The following is a 16,660-nucleotide window of genomic DNA, read 5'->3' as shown; positions in this document are numbered from 1 at the left end:
GTGTGCCCTGGAGCACACTTTGAGAACCACTGGCCTAGGGCTTAGTTTAAGACTAAGTTCTATTCCACCCTTTTAAGACTAAGATCTTTTCAACACCCTTTTTAAGACTAAGCTTTTCCCCACACCCTTGACTGTTGCATGATGGGGGGTGGTGCACTCTTATGAGGATTCCCGTATATGCCTCAGATGAGTGACCTTGTATCAGAGACTTCTTTATTTACATATGGCTTAACGGCTTTAATTCTCTATACTATATAAATAATAAAGCAAACTGGGAGCTCTCGGTCTCTGTTCTTGTCATCAGCTTGCAGAGGCTCCCGATCCCATCCTATTTCTCTTTAAGTTTATTTTCTTCATTCTGCATTGTTCTCCCTCAGGACCTGGAATTACTAGCTGTGCTGGTTCACAGCACTTTATATTATATTTTCACTAAACTCTAACTGAAATTTACCAATTCTTTCAATTATGGATGTAGGTAACAAACCACTGTAATAGCAACAGACCTTTATGACTTTGTTACCAATAGAAATCACAGTATTTATTTATTTATTTAATTAAAAAAAATTTTTTTTGGATTTTTTTGATGTTGGAAATGGGGAGGCAGTCAGACAGACTCCCACATGCGCCCAACCAGGATCCACCCGGCATGCCCACCAGGGGGCGATGCTCTGCCCATCTGGGGCATTGCTCTGCTGCAACCAGAGCCATTCTAGCGCCTGAGGCAGAGGCCATAGAGCCATCTCAGCGCCTGGGCCAACTTTGCTCCAATGGAGCCTTGGCTGAGGGAGGGGAAGAGAGACAGAGAGGAAGGAGAGGGGGAGGGGTGAAGCAGATGGGCGCTTCTCCTGTGTGCCCTGGCCGGGAATCGAACCCGGGACTCCTGCACGCCAGGCCGATGCTCTACCACTGAGCCAACCAGCCAGGGCTAAATTTTTTTTTATTTATTCATTTTAGAGAGGAGAGAGAGAGAGACAGAGAGAGAGAGAGGAGAGAGATTTTTAATCTTTTTTTCTAATTTTTAAAATTTTTTTATTTATTCATTTTAGAGACAGTATTTATTTTTATGGTGGTTATTTGAGCCACTACTAAATCATAATACTTAATGTATTATCAAAAAAGTATGTCTATTACCATATCAAAAATTATTGAATAATTTAATAACTGTTTTGAAATTCTTTGTAATCTTGTCTCCTTTTCTTCTGTTTAGGAACTTTTCTTTTTTTGAGAATGGGTCCACCAGACTACTAGAGGTTGAGAAGCCCTTTATAACACTTTGCTGCCTGACCTGTGGTGGCACGGTGGATAAGGCATTGACTTGGAATGCTGGGGTCGCTGGTTTGAAACTTTGGGCTTGCCCAGTCAAGGCACATATGACAAGCAGTCAATGAACAACTAAAGTGAAGAAACTGAGTTGAAACTTCTCATTCCACCCTCCTCTCTTTCCTCTCTCTATCAAATTAATAAAATCTTAAAAAAAAAAAAAGGACTCTTGGCCTGTTAACTAATCTTATTATGGTAATTATTTCACATAATATATATGTATATTAAATCATCACGTTGTACACTTCAAATTTATGCAATGTTATATGTATGTAATATCTTAATAAAGCTAAGGAAAAAAAACACTCTATACAGTCTATCATGATTTGTAAAGATCAAGTCTTAGGCAACGCCGGAGCACCTTCCCTAAAACCTAATGACCTACTCAGTTTGTCTGTATTCTGTCTTTAAGTTTCAGCTTCTTGCTTTATCTGCAGCCTTTACTTGTCAGATGGGCATCTAATCCTCTCTGTAGTATGATACCTTGGTGTTGATCTTGGACCTCAAGCTTGTATCCCAGATTGTTTTCTGCTCTTGGTTACTTTTTCACTTTGTTTACTAACTCTTGAGTCTCAACTCCATACTGGCCTTTGAGGTTTGCTGGACACAAGCTCTAAACATAAACTTTTTTTCATCCAGTGTGAAAAGACATAGCCAATTATTACCAGAGTAATTCTTAAAGTATAGCTCTGATAATATCTTTCTCTTTGTCAGAATGCTTACGGATTAAGTACGTACTTTTCAGTTAGCACAGTTTTAGTTGCACAAACCAAAAGTTGAGGTGGCTTAAGTAAGATGAAGAATTTATGTCCAGGGATATTACACAGGCCTCAAGAGCAGGGTGACAGAAACAGATTGATTCATAAATAGGGATTGGCCAATGTTTTTGGTAAAGTGCCAGATAGTAATATATTAGACCAGGGGTCCCCAAACTTTTTACACAGGGAGCCAGTTCACTGTCCCTCAGACCATTGGAGGGCCGGACTATAAAAAAAAACTATGAACAAATCCCTATGCACACTGCACATATCTTATTTTAAAGTAAAAAAACAAAACGGGAACAATAAAATATTTAAAATAAAGAACAAGTAAATTTAAATCAACAAACTGACCAGTATTTCAATGGGAACTATGCTCCTCTCACTGACCACCAATGAAAGAGGTGCCCCTTCAGGAAGTGCAGTGGGGGCCGGATAAATGGCCTTAGGGGGCCGCATGCGGCCCGCGGGCCGTAGTTTGAGGACCCCTGTATTAGACTCTGCAGGCCATATGATTTTTGTCCTTCTGCCACAGACAATATGAAAAGGAATGTGTTCCAATAAAACTTTACTTATAAAACAGACAAGTAGCTGGATTAACACACAGGTTTAAGATCCCTGGACTAAAGAATTGTCAGGACACTGTGAAATTCATTTCAGCCATCCTCCACTTGTCTGCATTGTTGTTCTCTTTCTGTTGACTAGCTTCTCTATAGGTTCTCTGGCTCTTAGGCTGGAACTTGGCTTCTGAAAGCTCTGAGCTCCCAGGTCACAATTAAAGGTCAAATTCTCTCTGTCATTCTTTTTTTTTTAATATAAATAAATTTTTATTAATTTTAAAGGGGTGACATCAATAAATCAGGGTACATATATTCAATCTTTGTCATTCTTAATTCCTCCAACTCCTTAGGGTAGTAATGTTCCCTGGCCTTGTTTGGGTCAGGTGTTCACCCCCAGACCAATCAGTTGTGGCCAAGGGTCTGGATCTTGTTGTATGAACAGGGTTTTGGGGCACCATCATCACTCCAACATCTTGGATCAGAGCAGAGGAACAGACTCCAGAAAAGGACAAGGAACTAAGCAGGCAACCCAAGAGAGTCCCTTCTGTATTCATTCAAGTCTTTCTTTTCAGTCTTGTCCCCTATAAGTCCCCTACTGGCCTTTCTGAAGCAAAACTGACTCTTTACTATTCTCATATACTCTGGATATTCTCACCCTGCATTTTCCCCCATCTGCCAGCAGAAATTCTACTCATTTTATATATATATATATATATATAATTTCTGAAGTGAGATGCTGGGAGGCAGGAGGCAGACAGACTGGGATCCACCCATCAAGCCCACTAGGGGGTGATGCTCTGCCCATCTGGGGCATCGTTCTGTTGCAACTAGAGCCATTCTAGCACCTGAGGCGGAGGCCATGGAGCCATCCTCAATGCCTGGGTCAACTTTGCTTCAATGGAGCCTTGGCTGAGGGAGGAGAAGAGAGATAGAGAAGAAGGAGAGAGGGAAGGGTGGAGAAGCTGATGGGTGCTTCTCCTGTGTGCCCTGGCTGGGAATTGACCGGGGACTTCCACACATCGGGCTGAGGCTCTACCACTGAGCCAGCCAGCCAGGCCAGAAATTCTATTCATCTTTAAACTCTCTTTTAAAAGGTCACCTTTTCCCTCTCTTTCCTTTATATCCACACAACATTCCATCGGTAGAGTTTTGCTTGTTCTGTCGCTATTTCTGTGCCTTTTTATTTTCCAGACAATAGGTGTTCTGCTGACTGAAAAAATGACTTATTCACCTTTTTATCCATTCTCCTATCTTTCAGAGAATAGGCTCTGAGTTCCTATTTGTTGAGTTTAATCATATCTTCAAAGCTGTATAATTTCAAAAGGAAAAATAGCTGATTTTTATAAAGTCGCATATATACAGGAAATTGGTATCTACCTTTAAGAAAATTATTTTGAATTTTATAAACATTCATTTCCACATTTGTGGTAGCTAAGAGATGGTAATTACAGCAAAACTTATATTTAAAATTGTTGATACTAAGGAGAAGTAAAGTCTCATAAGATCGTATCTTCTATTATACTAATTTAAAAAGGAAAACTACAGAAATGATTTAAGTAATAAGAAAGGTTATATATAAACTTAAGATATTCAAAATTGCTCTAAAAAAAACAGTCTAAACAGATTAGTATTTGTGAAGAAATTTTCCAAGAAACCTCATCATCTAATTTCTTTGTGTCTAGAATTATTAATTAACGTCGTTCCTAGAGCTCTGCTAAGCTCCCCTGCTGAAAGGAAGAAAGTAAATACAGGACTGCGGGAAAAACTGGTTCATTTCCATTACACTGTGAGAGGCTTGCACTTTTGTTAAACAGAAGCACTTGCTAACGAACTATTCCTAAACTATTAGCAACTACATAAAAGCTTTTTATCTAACGGCATCCTCCAGGGAGACTGCACTGGAATGTGCAGCAGGTCTGAAAAAGGCACAGATTTGGCTCAACTGTAAATATTAGGTGCACAGAGGCAAGGCCATTGTGCAGGGTAGGGGGTGGGGCGGGTGGGGTCCTGATTCCGAATGTTGATAGAAGGATTCTAATTTCGCTGGGTATTTATTTCTTCTACTACAATTACAGTTTTGCTAAGAAAAATAAAATATCAGTTGTGCTCTCATCTGGGTTTCTAATTTTCAGTGTCTGCAGAAAAAGAAAACCTCTCATTTATCTAAAAGAATCACCTTTCTGCAATCTCTGGGAAAACAGGCGCGCCCAGCCCCATCGCCCCCACCGCCACCGCCTTCTGACAGCCCGGCCTGCCCCATCCCCACGGCCACAGGTCGCTGCGGTTTACCCCACGCAGATGGCCCGGAGATGACCGTATTTATTGGCGTTTCTGGGTGGGGATGCTCCAAACAAGTAAACCACACACAGAAGCTAAGCTTGGACTTTGAACCAAGCAACCCTTTTGCCTAGTTTTCTTCTTCCTAGTCTCGCCGGCATCCTCGCCACACCTCGTCACAGCCTTTCCCCCGCCTGCGGCTCCCTTCCAGCCACGTGCACACTTAATGGGATTGACGCGCAATACAGAGGCAACCTGAAGAAACGCAGTCTACCAGCCACTCCAGGGAGCAATCCAAACTACAACTCCCATCATGCCCCAGACCTGCCACCCTCCTCCCTCCTCGCCTCCCTCTCCTCCTCCCCCTCCACTGCCTTGGCTGGCGGCGGAGAGGCGCTGAGCTTTTTTATCTGCAGACCGGGAGGGAGGGATCTAGATCCCTGCGATCTTACCCGAAGGCAGGGCTCTAGCGGGCGGCGGCCGCGGCTCTCAGCCGAGTTTTACCTCCGCGTCCGCACCAGCCTAGAGCCCAAGGGGGCAAACGGTGCGCTCCCGCGCGGCGAGAGGATGGTCATCCGCGTGTTCATCGCCTCCTCCTCTGGCTTCGTGGCGGTGAGCACGGCGGGGACGCGTAGCCGGCCGGGGTCGTGTCAGCCGGGGTGGGGGCGCCCGGCGCGGGTCCGGCGGGAGGCGCGGCGCTCGCCCCTGCGCGTCCGGCCGCGCGAGCCGGCGCCCGGCAGGTGATCCATCAGACTCGGTCGGACAATGAAAAGCGGGGCAGAGGTGGATGGGGGACCCCGAGCTCACCCCCGCCCGGCTCAGCCTGCGCCTCCAGAGTGGGAGACGGCGCGGGAAACCCCCAGCTCCAGCGTGTGGCTCGGGAATTTGGGGAAGAGGTGATCCAAGAATTTCGGGGTCCCACTTGCCTTGGTGTTAATGACTCCCAATTTTGGACTTTAAGCCTGGTTAAATTCTGTCACTTGCCTTGGTGTTAATTACTCCTGATTTTGGAGCCTCAGCCTGGTTAAGTTTTGTACGGGAGCTTTTTCGGATGCTTGGTTTTCCTAACCTAGCTCTTGAATTAAACAAGTTTAAAGTGGTAATTGCTGTCTACCCGCCCTTCCCCACCAAGTACATTTCTTTAGTTTTATACCTGCGCAAAGAGAAGGTAAATCAGGTTTTTCCTGTAGTACCAGGAATTTTTATTTGTTAATTTTTTTAGGGGGGAACCTGGAATACTGTAAATATTTTTACATCTTTATGTAAATGTGTGTTTGGATTCTTCCCTCCTTTAATGCTGTGGTCAGTTTCATCTTGGGGATGTATAAATAGTGGCTTTTTAAATTATTGTAAGCTATTTTGTTTGGTCGATATCCTTGAGTATTTTGGGGAAGAATTTTTTTTTTTTAAGAAGGAAAAGTTGAATAGCTAAATGTCAGACGTTAAGGAAAATTTAGTAGTATACTTGATAACCCACTGAGTAAGACGTAACAATATGTTTTACGTGATAATGTTAAAACTTGGTTTTCTTAGCTACAGGTTAAACTATAGATTTAATAGGCTCTTTGGTGAGATATGGTATACATATATAAATGCATCAAAAAGTGTAGTTTTGATCGCTTTAAATTTGACCTGTCCAGTTGACTGTCCAACAACCCAACCCCTTGTCCCCAAATTTGTTTCCGAAGCAGGTGGGATGCAGGATGGAATAAAGTATTGTTTGCAAATTCTGATAAGCCACTGAGGCTTTTTATTTAAAGAGAAATCAACACTGTAGTAACAGAAAAAAGAAAAAAAAAGACTCCCTTTTGCATTAGGAACAATAGATGGAAAATGCCACCTTATCTTTATGTGCAGGCACGCTCTGGTCCCCAGACTCCTGATAGTTTTGGTGTTTCTAGTTATTTGTGGTTGCTTAGTCATACCTGCCTTTTATAGAGTTCTCCACTGAAGCTACACTTCAATGTTTGGAAACCCATACTATTTTGTAAAAAGATATTTTTCGAATGCACTCCTTCATAAGAATGCTACAAAGCTTTTGGTTTCACCACCAACTTGCATGCTTCCGTAATTGTTCCAATAGCCTTTACTGACTGCACAGGGATGCTTTCTAGTACGTATTAAAAATCTAAGCTATATAGGACAAGTCAGAGCCAAAACTTGAGGTAGTTAAAAAATCTCAGCTATATTGGACAAGTCAGAGTCAAAACTTGAGGTAATTACTTTGCTTATCCTGTCAGTAGCTAGTATATTAGTTCTGGAACCCTACACCTCCATTTCCTCATTCCAGAATATTTATTGCCTGCCTGCTATGTACCTTTTTAATTTAATTTTTTTATTTTTATTTTATTTTATTTTTAGAGATACAGAGAGAGGGATAGATAGGGACAGACAGACAGGAATGGAGAAAGATGAGAAGCATCAGTTATCGTTTTTTGTTGTGATACCTTAGTTGTTCATTGATTGCTTTCTCATATGTGCCTTGACCGTGGGCCTTCAGCAGACCGAGTAACCCTTTGCTCGAGCCAGCGACCTTGGGTCCAAGCTAGTGAGCTTTGCCCAAACCAGATGAGCCTGCGCTTAAGCTGGAGACCTTGGGGTCTCGAACCTGGATCCTCCGCATCCCAGTCCGACGCTCTATCCACTGCGCCACCGCCTGGTCAGGCTGTACCTTTTTAATTTTAAATCGAACGTTTTGCACATGAAGCTAGACTTAAGAGACCTAAGTTTCAATGCAGTCCCTGACTAGTGGTATAAGCTTGGATAAGATGCTCCATCTGCGCCTGAGTTTGTCTTCTGTGGGATAAAGGATTGTGTGATGAATAGTTCAGGATTGCACTCTAGTTTTAAAATGCTTTGACTTCTTCAGTTGGGTAAATGTGGATAAACCCTCATAACAGCTTCTTTTACTTGAGCAATATACACATTTGCCTCAAAGTGAATTTGTTTTTCCTTTGGTATTTTACTGTGATGTCTCAGGTCCCCTCACTGCCCACCTGGTGGTATGTGTTCTGACACTATTTGGTTTGAGCTGGAAGACGTACTATGTTATTACATATGTACAGCCCATAAACACTAACTAGCTACTTAATGGACCCAACCTTTTTAAGTCTCCTCAGCCTCCTCAGTATCTCCAATTGTAGTATCTCCTATATCAATACCCAGTTTTTCTGTAATTATATAATATTGATACTTTTGGCAATGATTTTATGTATATACAAGAATAATGATTTATAAGAGATAATGAAGTTGTTTGAGTCAACTTTAGGGCTGGGGAGGCTAATGGGGCTTATAGTATTAAACTATATTAAGTTTTGATGGCATAGCCGTATTATTTTCCTTCCAGCAGTGTTGTGTTGATCTTTGGCACTGTTTTATTCAGTGACCAACAGTAACTAGCAAGTGCATGGGAGAACAAATAATTTGTTTCCCGAGTCAGTTTGATTTTAGTTGAAGCTTATTAAATCTCAAGGGAAGAATGTGACTAGAATTAGACTTAGCTAAGTGAGCCCCAAGAATTTCCAAAAAGATGCTCTGCCCCAGTCAGCAATAGATTCAAACATTCTATTTAGAGAAAATGCTCATATCTTGTTCTGATTTGTCTGAACTCTCTGGCTTCAACGCTTAAAAGTGGTAGTTGGAATAATAAATGTTTGCCCTTTTATTCTCCCTAGCTCCAGGTAAGGTCTGCTTTTACAAGGGAATAAAGGTGTTGTTACATTATTATGGTATGGATACACGAAAAATTTGATTTCTTAGGCATCCAATAATATTGCTGCCATTCATATTGTAGCGGAGGACATTTTAGTCCTAGAAAAATAGCGTAATTGGCTTATCCTGGTTCTCTCTTTGTGTAATAAGTTTATGTAGGAAATATATTAATAGGAATTTTTTATTAAAAACATTGAAATCAGTAATTTCATTTGTTCATTATTTCATTCATTCAACAAGTATTTTCTAAGGGCTTGCTGCTTGCCTAGCTCTGTCCTTGGTCTTGTGGGGAACTGGAAGAGAGAGAGGGTGTGGGCTTAGTCCTCAAGGAATTCATGTGGGGACCAGGTGGGGAGATAAGATAGGAAAGGTAAAACCACCTACCTGTAATAAAGTACAGCCCAAGGATACACGCCTCTTTCAGGAACATGCTTACCAGAGATAGAAATAATATCGGCAGCAGAGGGATGCATTGCAGGATGTCAGATAAGGCGGAAAGGTGCCAGAAAATCATGAAATATGCATGTGGGAGCCTTAGGCAGATGGCATGGAGAGGGATTGAGTTAGATTTGGAGCCTCGAGACAGTGCGTGAGCCCACCCTGTTCAGGCCGGGAAGGGAGGAGCGTTGAGTTCAGCAGAGGTCCCTGTGTACCCCTTTTGAGGACAAAGTAGACTCTGTGTCCTTGAAAGAAGCCATGATAAAACATAAACGCCATAGTACCCAGTGTCTTGGAGATGTCTTCAGTATCTGCAGTTTGCTTGCTCTCTGGAACCTTTTGTCCCCAAGGCAACAAGGTGCTCTCTGACAGGCAGGGGCCCCTGGTATGTGATTTCAGAGAAATACCCCCACCTGCCCGGTGTTGATTAAAATATCTCAGAAAAGAAAGTCTTTTATTTTCCGTTAAAGTTCATAGGCTCAGTTGTTAGAGCTGTAAGAAAATATGAAGAGATTTTTAGTGAAGTCCAATCACCTAATTTCACAGAGAAGGAAATTTGGGCATAGAGATTCAGTGGTTTACCCTGAGGTCATTTATGTCAGTCAGTGCAGAGCAGAGGGTTAAGTGGTTGCCAGGTCTCTTGATTCCTGAATGCATTCATTCATGTGTTTATTCAGCAATGTAATCATTCATGCATGGATTGATTCTTGCATTCATCAATCATTGAAAACCTAAGTACCAGGCCACTGTGTTAAAGTGTTGTTAGGTGATGGTCAGGAGAACAGAACAGACTTAGACTGCTTTTAGACTAGACTTAACACAAATCGATGCTGACTTTCTACAGCTCAAAGACCATTCAGTCAAGGAGAATGAGAGACTCAATTGCCTTGAGTGTAATAAGCTAGACAGCAGTATATCCCTGGATGTTGGACAGTAACTGTCACTGGGAGCAAAAGTTACAGAGAAATTGGAAGTCAAGTTAGAGAACATGGAGCTTTGCCCAGGGTTGCAACTGTGTTTTCAAGTAGAGGTAAGAGTAGTGGTGAAAGAACAGGCAGACTCTGTACTCAGAGTCGTCGTGTTCGTTGTACTGAGAAGGCATACCCACCTGTTTTGCATGGCTTATAACTATATATTTTAAACATGCAGTGATCAGTAAAGCAATTGCATCTCCACAGAATGTATTCAGTGAAGCATTCACTGTGTGAGGAAGCCACCTAAACCGAGTCCCAAGGCAGTTAGAGTCGAGATGTGACAACATAGAATAGACTCGGCATTAACTCCTAAGTGATGCCAGGTAGTAAGCCTGTGCTCTTTAGCATCTTTAACTCACTCAGTCTACTGAGTCTTATGGCAAGGTAGTTATTTATTCCTGTTTTACAGTCTAAGAGATTGAAGTTAACTGACCTGACGAGATCATAGGCAGTAGATAGTGGTACCTTGAGTCAAACTCTGATGGGCAGGTGGCTCCAAAGCTTCTAGAGAAGTTCTCCACTGTGAGCACTGTGTTGCCCTGGGAGAATGAGAATACCAGGGATATTTGATACCCTGCTGGACAGTCCCCCCTAAGCACTGCCCCATGCAAAATGGCAGTGGTATCCCCGAGGAGAAACAGTGCTGAAGGGCCTTGGTAGGGGAGGGTGTGCAGTGAGGTTCAGGAAGAGGGGGCAGCATGCACAAAATGATCAGAAGCAGAAATACGTTGGGGTGCAAGGAAAAGGATTGTGACCGTAAAAGAAGGTCTGCCTGGAAAGGTGTGTGTGTGTGTGTTTCCTGAGGGCCGCCATTTAACAAAGTACCAAAAACTGGGTGGCTTAAACCAGTGGTCCCCAACCCCCGGGGCCGCGGACCGGTACAGGTCCGCAAAGAGTAAATAACTTACATTATTTCTGTTTTATTTATATTTGATTCTGAACGATGTTTTATTTTTAAAAAATGACCAGATTCCCTCTGTTATATCCGTCTAAGACTCACTCTTGACGCTTGTCTCGTAAGTTCGACAATTATATTTAAAAATACCACAGTTTTTATGCCGGTTGCATAATTTTATTTTGTGCATTTATCTGTCTCACCCTAAAGGCCAGTCTGTGAAAATATTTTCTGACATTAAACTGGTCTGTGGCCCAAAAGCCAGTGGTTTGGACCGCTGGCTTAAACAGCAGAAACTTATCTCACAGTTCTGCAAGCTGGAAGTCGAGATCAGGGTGTCAACAGGGCTGCTTCCTCCTGAGGGGTGTAAGAGACTCTTGTCCCATGCCTCTCTTCTGGCTGCTTATGATCTGCTGTCAGTCTTTGGGGGTTCCTTGGCATGTAGATAATCAACGTGACATCTGCCTTCTTGTTCATTCACATGGTGTTCTTGTGTGCATATCTGTCTCTGTGTCAAATTTCCCCTTTTTATAATGACACAGTCATGCAGTTAGAGACCACCCTCATGACCTCATCTTAACTCTATCATCTGCAAAGACCTTATTTCCAAATAAGCTACATTTGTAATTACCAGGGGTTAGGACTTCAATATCTTTTGGGATCACAGGGACCCATAAAAGCATGTATTATGAGGGTTGAAATAGACTACTAATTGATGTAATTTCCCCCCCCTTTCATTGGAAAGATTTTGAGCAAATTTCTTGAATCTTAAAGGCAGCAGCTGGCTACGTCATGATGTGGAGTTTAGTCAATGTTCAAGGTATATAGCTAGGGAGGGAGAGTCATCAATATCCCAAGGAACACCTCACCTCAGTTTTTTCCAGTTCATTGTAATATAGTCTCCAAATTTGATATATTTCATTCTACAGTAGTGTTTTAATCTTGTAAATAAAATATAATTGAGGTCTTAGACTCATAAAATTAGGGGCTTTTTACCCATTTATTTTAGGACTCTTTCAATAAAGATTCCTATTTGAGTAAAGTGAAATTTTGACAAATATTTATAGTATAAAGGATAAGATGTTTTCTACATTGCAAGAACGTAAGACTACTTGAGTCTTGTTTTTAATCTGTTTTTCAGTTTTTTAAAATCAAAACCAGAAAAGGTAAACAGCTATAGTGGGGGGACCTCAGTAGCTCACTGGGAAGCAGTGTAAGATGCTAACTCCAAAAAATATTTCTTCTTTAGATTTTTTTTTAATGTTTAAGTAATAAAAAGTTTAGAAATGAATTGTGTGTGTTTTTCCCCCAGTAACGTTAGAATTGGGTGATGGAGTAGAAAAGTCTAGATTCTTAGTGAATATTTCACTTTTAAAAATAAAAATTAGAATGGCATACTGATCGTTATATATAAAACTTTAAAATAGTTTATGTTGAAATGCAGATTTAAAAAATGGGATCAAGAAATTATTAGTCTACTCTTATTGATCATTGTCACCCCATTCAACTGAATTTCTAAATTAAAAAAAGAAATGACTAGTTACACTGCTAAATATCAATTTTGTTAAAAGCTACTCTTCAAACTCGAAATTCAGAATGAGACCCTCTCAGGTTTCAGTGATTTTTCCAGCAGGAATCGCCCTAATCTGTATTGTAGATGTAGAGTTAATAGAAACTTAAATGGTTCTAAGTTGAATTACTTTCCTGTATTCGTTATTTTTCTGATTCATTTTTGTAATACTATTTATCCATTAAATAGTGACCTTAGCTCTCCAAATTAGAAGTTTAGTGAATTTTTCCTTGAAATGGCAAATGCTTATTAATATTTGAGGGAAATTTTCTACTTCTGATTATGTACAATGACCTTTTTAGGGTCCTTTTTATAGATGTGGTTTTTTAGACTAGTAGTGATCAGTATGTACCATTGCCTTGTTTGGGGGGGCGGGTTTGGTGGGTCTGGGAGAGGTGGGGGTGAGAAGAAGAGTTGGAGATGGGTAATTTGTGTCAGCTACGTGCAACTGAGCAATCTAGTTTAAGGCAGTGCAGTTCCCTTCTGTCTTCTTCTATAGGCTTTTCTGAGTTTATCTGCCAGCACTGGCTAGTTTCTGAGGAACTAGACTATGGTAATTTAGAGTTAGTGTTGTTATTTCTTTTATGTTTGATTGCTTTTTGTTTTTTCCCTGAACTCTAAAAAAGGAAATCAACCTACGAAAAGCACTTAATTGAATGTTTCCCTTTTGGACTCATGACAGCTTTGCTATAGGACTGAAAGCTGAACTAGGTACTGACAGACCGGGGTGTCCTCTACCTACAAGCCCAGGTACTTTGAGACTGGTGTGACCCCTGGGAAACTAGAACAATATGATTGGTCCCTGGATCTGGTTCCGTCTGTTGCCATTGGCAGCTTATTTGTTCCTGAGGGGACCTGACTCTTCTGGGCTGGCTCAGTATCTGGCAGGACCCCGAGGGGGTTTCCTGGAACTGACCCTGACAGTGGAAAAGCAGGACGAGTGTCCCATCAGGGTGTGTCTGTCTTGTTGTGGGACCTTTGTGGGCTCCCTGCCAGTACTGCTGTGGAGCTCCAGAAGCCGGAAGTGGAACGGTGGCTGCTGCTGAGGGCAGAGGGTTCTAAGTGTTGCAGGATGCATTTCCCATTTCATACTGTAATGACCCAGACCGGGAAATGGTATTTTGTGATTTTCCATGTAGTAGCTTTGGGAGTGGATGTATGAGTGTAAGAGAGACCCAGTTAGGTGACTTACTTGACAGGTGAGTTTAGATATTTGGTAAATGCAAATAGGGTTAAAGTAAGCAGCCATTGCTGCATACCAACCCAATATTATAATCAAAACAAACCAAAACACAAAACCCAACACTGCTTCTGCGTCATTTGTTTTCCTTCTGTGGGCTGCGTAGGGAGTGGGAGTGTAGTCCTCTTCATTCATGACATTCCCATGTGAATTGAAGTTGACTGGTTTTCTGCTTTGGTAATTATCAGATTTCCTTTGAATGGGAATTGGCCATTTCTCTAAGCATGGATCTCAAGGTGATAGGAATTTTGGGTTGCACTGTCATTTTATGATAAACTACTTCTGAGCCAAAGTAGGTGTTTGGGTTGATTATTTGCTGATTTAGTTAATTCTGGAGTCTGCCCTAGTTTTGGATTATCTATCACTGGAGGGCAGGGTTCCCTCATGGGTAAGGCAGGGACTGAGTCCGAATCCTAGCTCTGCCATTGATGAAGGATGTGACCTTAGCCAGGTAACCTCAGCCTCTTCATTTGTAAAAGTGGGATAGGGATGGTACCTTCTACCACAAGCATTGAATGAGTGGAGTACAGGCATTCCATATTAGCAGAGTGCTAGGTACATGGTAAGTACTTAGTGTATGTAATCTATTATTTCTATTATATCAGCCGTAGCAGCAGTAGAAGTAATAGCAGTAATAAAAAAGAAAAATGATTATCTTGAATCATGTAAGATCTTTAATCATCAAAATATTTACAGTACATAGTGCTTACTAAGCTGAGCGTGCATACTGATACAATTTTTGGAAAGTTTTTTGTAAATTTAAATATAAAGAGATTTCAACTGAAATTTGAATTAATAAGGACATGACAACTTGAAGAAGTCATTCCCTCCATAACCCAGTTAATTAGAGTTCTGTAATTTTTGAATATTTTATAGGTATAATATATAGCATGTTGTGCATGAGTCATTAAACCATATTTATTCACTGCCTACAAAGTATTTACTACTATGCAGATGGACACTATTCTTTTCGTGCATGATTTTAGAGTTCTGGTTTGATTTAAAGCTTCCTTACCTTGGCAAGTAGATTTCATCCTCAGTGACAGCGCTGACTGATGGGTGGTGGCTGCGAGGGGAGCTTTGATAGGGGTTGGGAGCCTTGTCTGGGAAACAAGCAATGGGGTTGCCTGTTGGTGTCTTCTCTGACACCAGAGGAGGGAGGACCAGGGCTGTCACAGATACACTAGCCCTATCATAGACTGCAGTGGGACCCTGTCTTTCGGATTTGTGTAACTGAATGCAGACTGTTTTGAGTCTGTGAGAGAAATAGGAGACTCCAAGTTGAATTGATGGATAATATCCTTCCTCTGCAAACATCTTATCCCAAACTTGAGGGCTGGGACTTCTGTGTTTAATGAAGATGTGTGGTGTGGGTGGGGTGCTTTCAAACCTGGCAGATGGGCAGGTGGGTGGTGGTAAATCAGGTAACAGGGGCTCCGTGGGAAAGGTGGTGGACATAGGAGCGGGCAAAAGACGCCAGAATAGGCGGACTCTCCAGGGGTCCCCAAACTTTTTACACAGAGGGCCAGATCACTGTCCCTCAGACCGTTGGAGGGACGCCACATACAGTGCTCCTCTCACTGACCACCAATGAAAGAGGTGGCCCTTCCGGAAGTGCGGTGGGGGGCCGGATAAATGGCCTCAGGGGGCTGCATGCGGACCGCAGTTTGGGGACGCCTGCTCTAGGCGATGCCTGTCCACCATGCTGAGCCTTGGGGCATTGAAAGGGCAGGTTCAGGTGAACAATGAGTGGTTAACTGTGCCTGGTAATGTAGTAGGATTTTTTCCTGCAGGTTATTTAAACCAAAGGATGACCCTACAAACTGGTTTATTATACCTGTTTCACAGATGAGAATATTGAGGTTGGGTGAATAAGTAACATGCCTAGGAATCCAGGTTTGAACCCATCTTCTGATTTTGTATCCAGTACTTTTTTCATAACCGTACATTGCCCACTCAAAACCCACAGTCAGAGACTAGTGAGAACCTGGGTTGTTGCTGACCCAGATCGCTGGTTAGGAAAACAGTGTGAGTTCACGTTAGAGAAAGGGAAGGGGCAGGACTCCTAAAGAACAAACAGTTCCAGGGGTCGCACTCAGCTAGGCGCACAGTGTCCTCTGGGCATGTGAAAGCAATGGCTTTGCTTCTGCAGAGACTCATAAAAGCTATAAGGAGTATGGGTTGAATTGGAAAGATGGTCATCATAGCAACTGTAATTCACATCATGTGCAGGAAGTCCTCAGGGCTTTTTGTTTGTTATTTTTATTTCTTAAAGTGACTTGGCATGGTAACCATTCATATTCATATTCTCTCTCTCTCTCTCTCTCTCTCATAGGAAATTGCTCAAGTTTAGAAACTAAATAACCTGCCCTGTCAGATTCCAGAAGGTCCAGATACCTAGATCTGTGCCATTCTATTTCCTAATGGCCATGTTCCAGAGGAAGGAATCAGAGGTTAAAAAAAAAAATTAGAATAGGCAGTGCTCTGAAGGGACTGTTGAATGTTTTGTTTGGTGTCCTGAAGCCAGATTTGCTGCACATAGGATTGTCTTGCTCTGTGTAATAAAGTTGAATAGAACTGACTAGATGTATTGAACTGGAGGGAGCAGAGTGGGAGTGGAGAGTAATATGAGAGAAGAAAAACTTACGGATGGAACCCAGGGATGGGGTCGAGGGCAGAGCTATTTTCTCTCTTGGGACCTTTCGGGCAACATGAGACATACCAGGACAAATGCTAGTGGTGGCAGTGTGTACTCTCATTCTGTTTATTCATCTTGGACATATTCTCCATGGGCTGATGATGTCTTTCTTTCTACCCTACAAATAAAGTGTCTGGTAGAAAGAGTTTATCAGTTATTGCAGCCTACTGTGGGAGTTCAATGCCAGAGCGATTAGAAAGTAAAAGGCCGGAGTCAGGA

General features: G+C 42.0%; 1 protein-coding gene across 1 annotated transcript in view; it reads left to right on the top strand.

Annotated features, from left to right (window-relative positions):
- Positions 1–4,947: 4,947 nt before the first annotated feature.
- SH3BGRL2 (SH3 domain binding glutamate rich protein like 2) overlaps positions 4,948–16,660 on the top strand; it is a 76,656-nt gene continuing 64,943 nt past the window's right edge. Inside the window, exons 1-2 of the mRNA XM_066360287.1 lie at positions 4,948–4,973; positions 5,065–5,527. Of these exons, the coding sequence (XP_066216384.1) occupies positions 4,948–4,973; positions 5,065–5,527 (489 nt within the window). The remainder of the gene's footprint in view (positions 4,974–5,064; positions 5,528–16,660) is intronic.

This window comes from Saccopteryx leptura, chromosome 1 (genome assembly GCF_036850995.1).
Source record: "Saccopteryx leptura isolate mSacLep1 chromosome 1, mSacLep1_pri_phased_curated, whole genome shotgun sequence".
Lineage (NCBI taxonomy): Eukaryota > Metazoa > Chordata > Mammalia > Chiroptera > Emballonuridae > Saccopteryx > Saccopteryx leptura.
The sequence above is the reverse complement of the archived record's forward strand: the minus strand, read 5'-3'. Positions and strand labels throughout refer to the sequence as shown.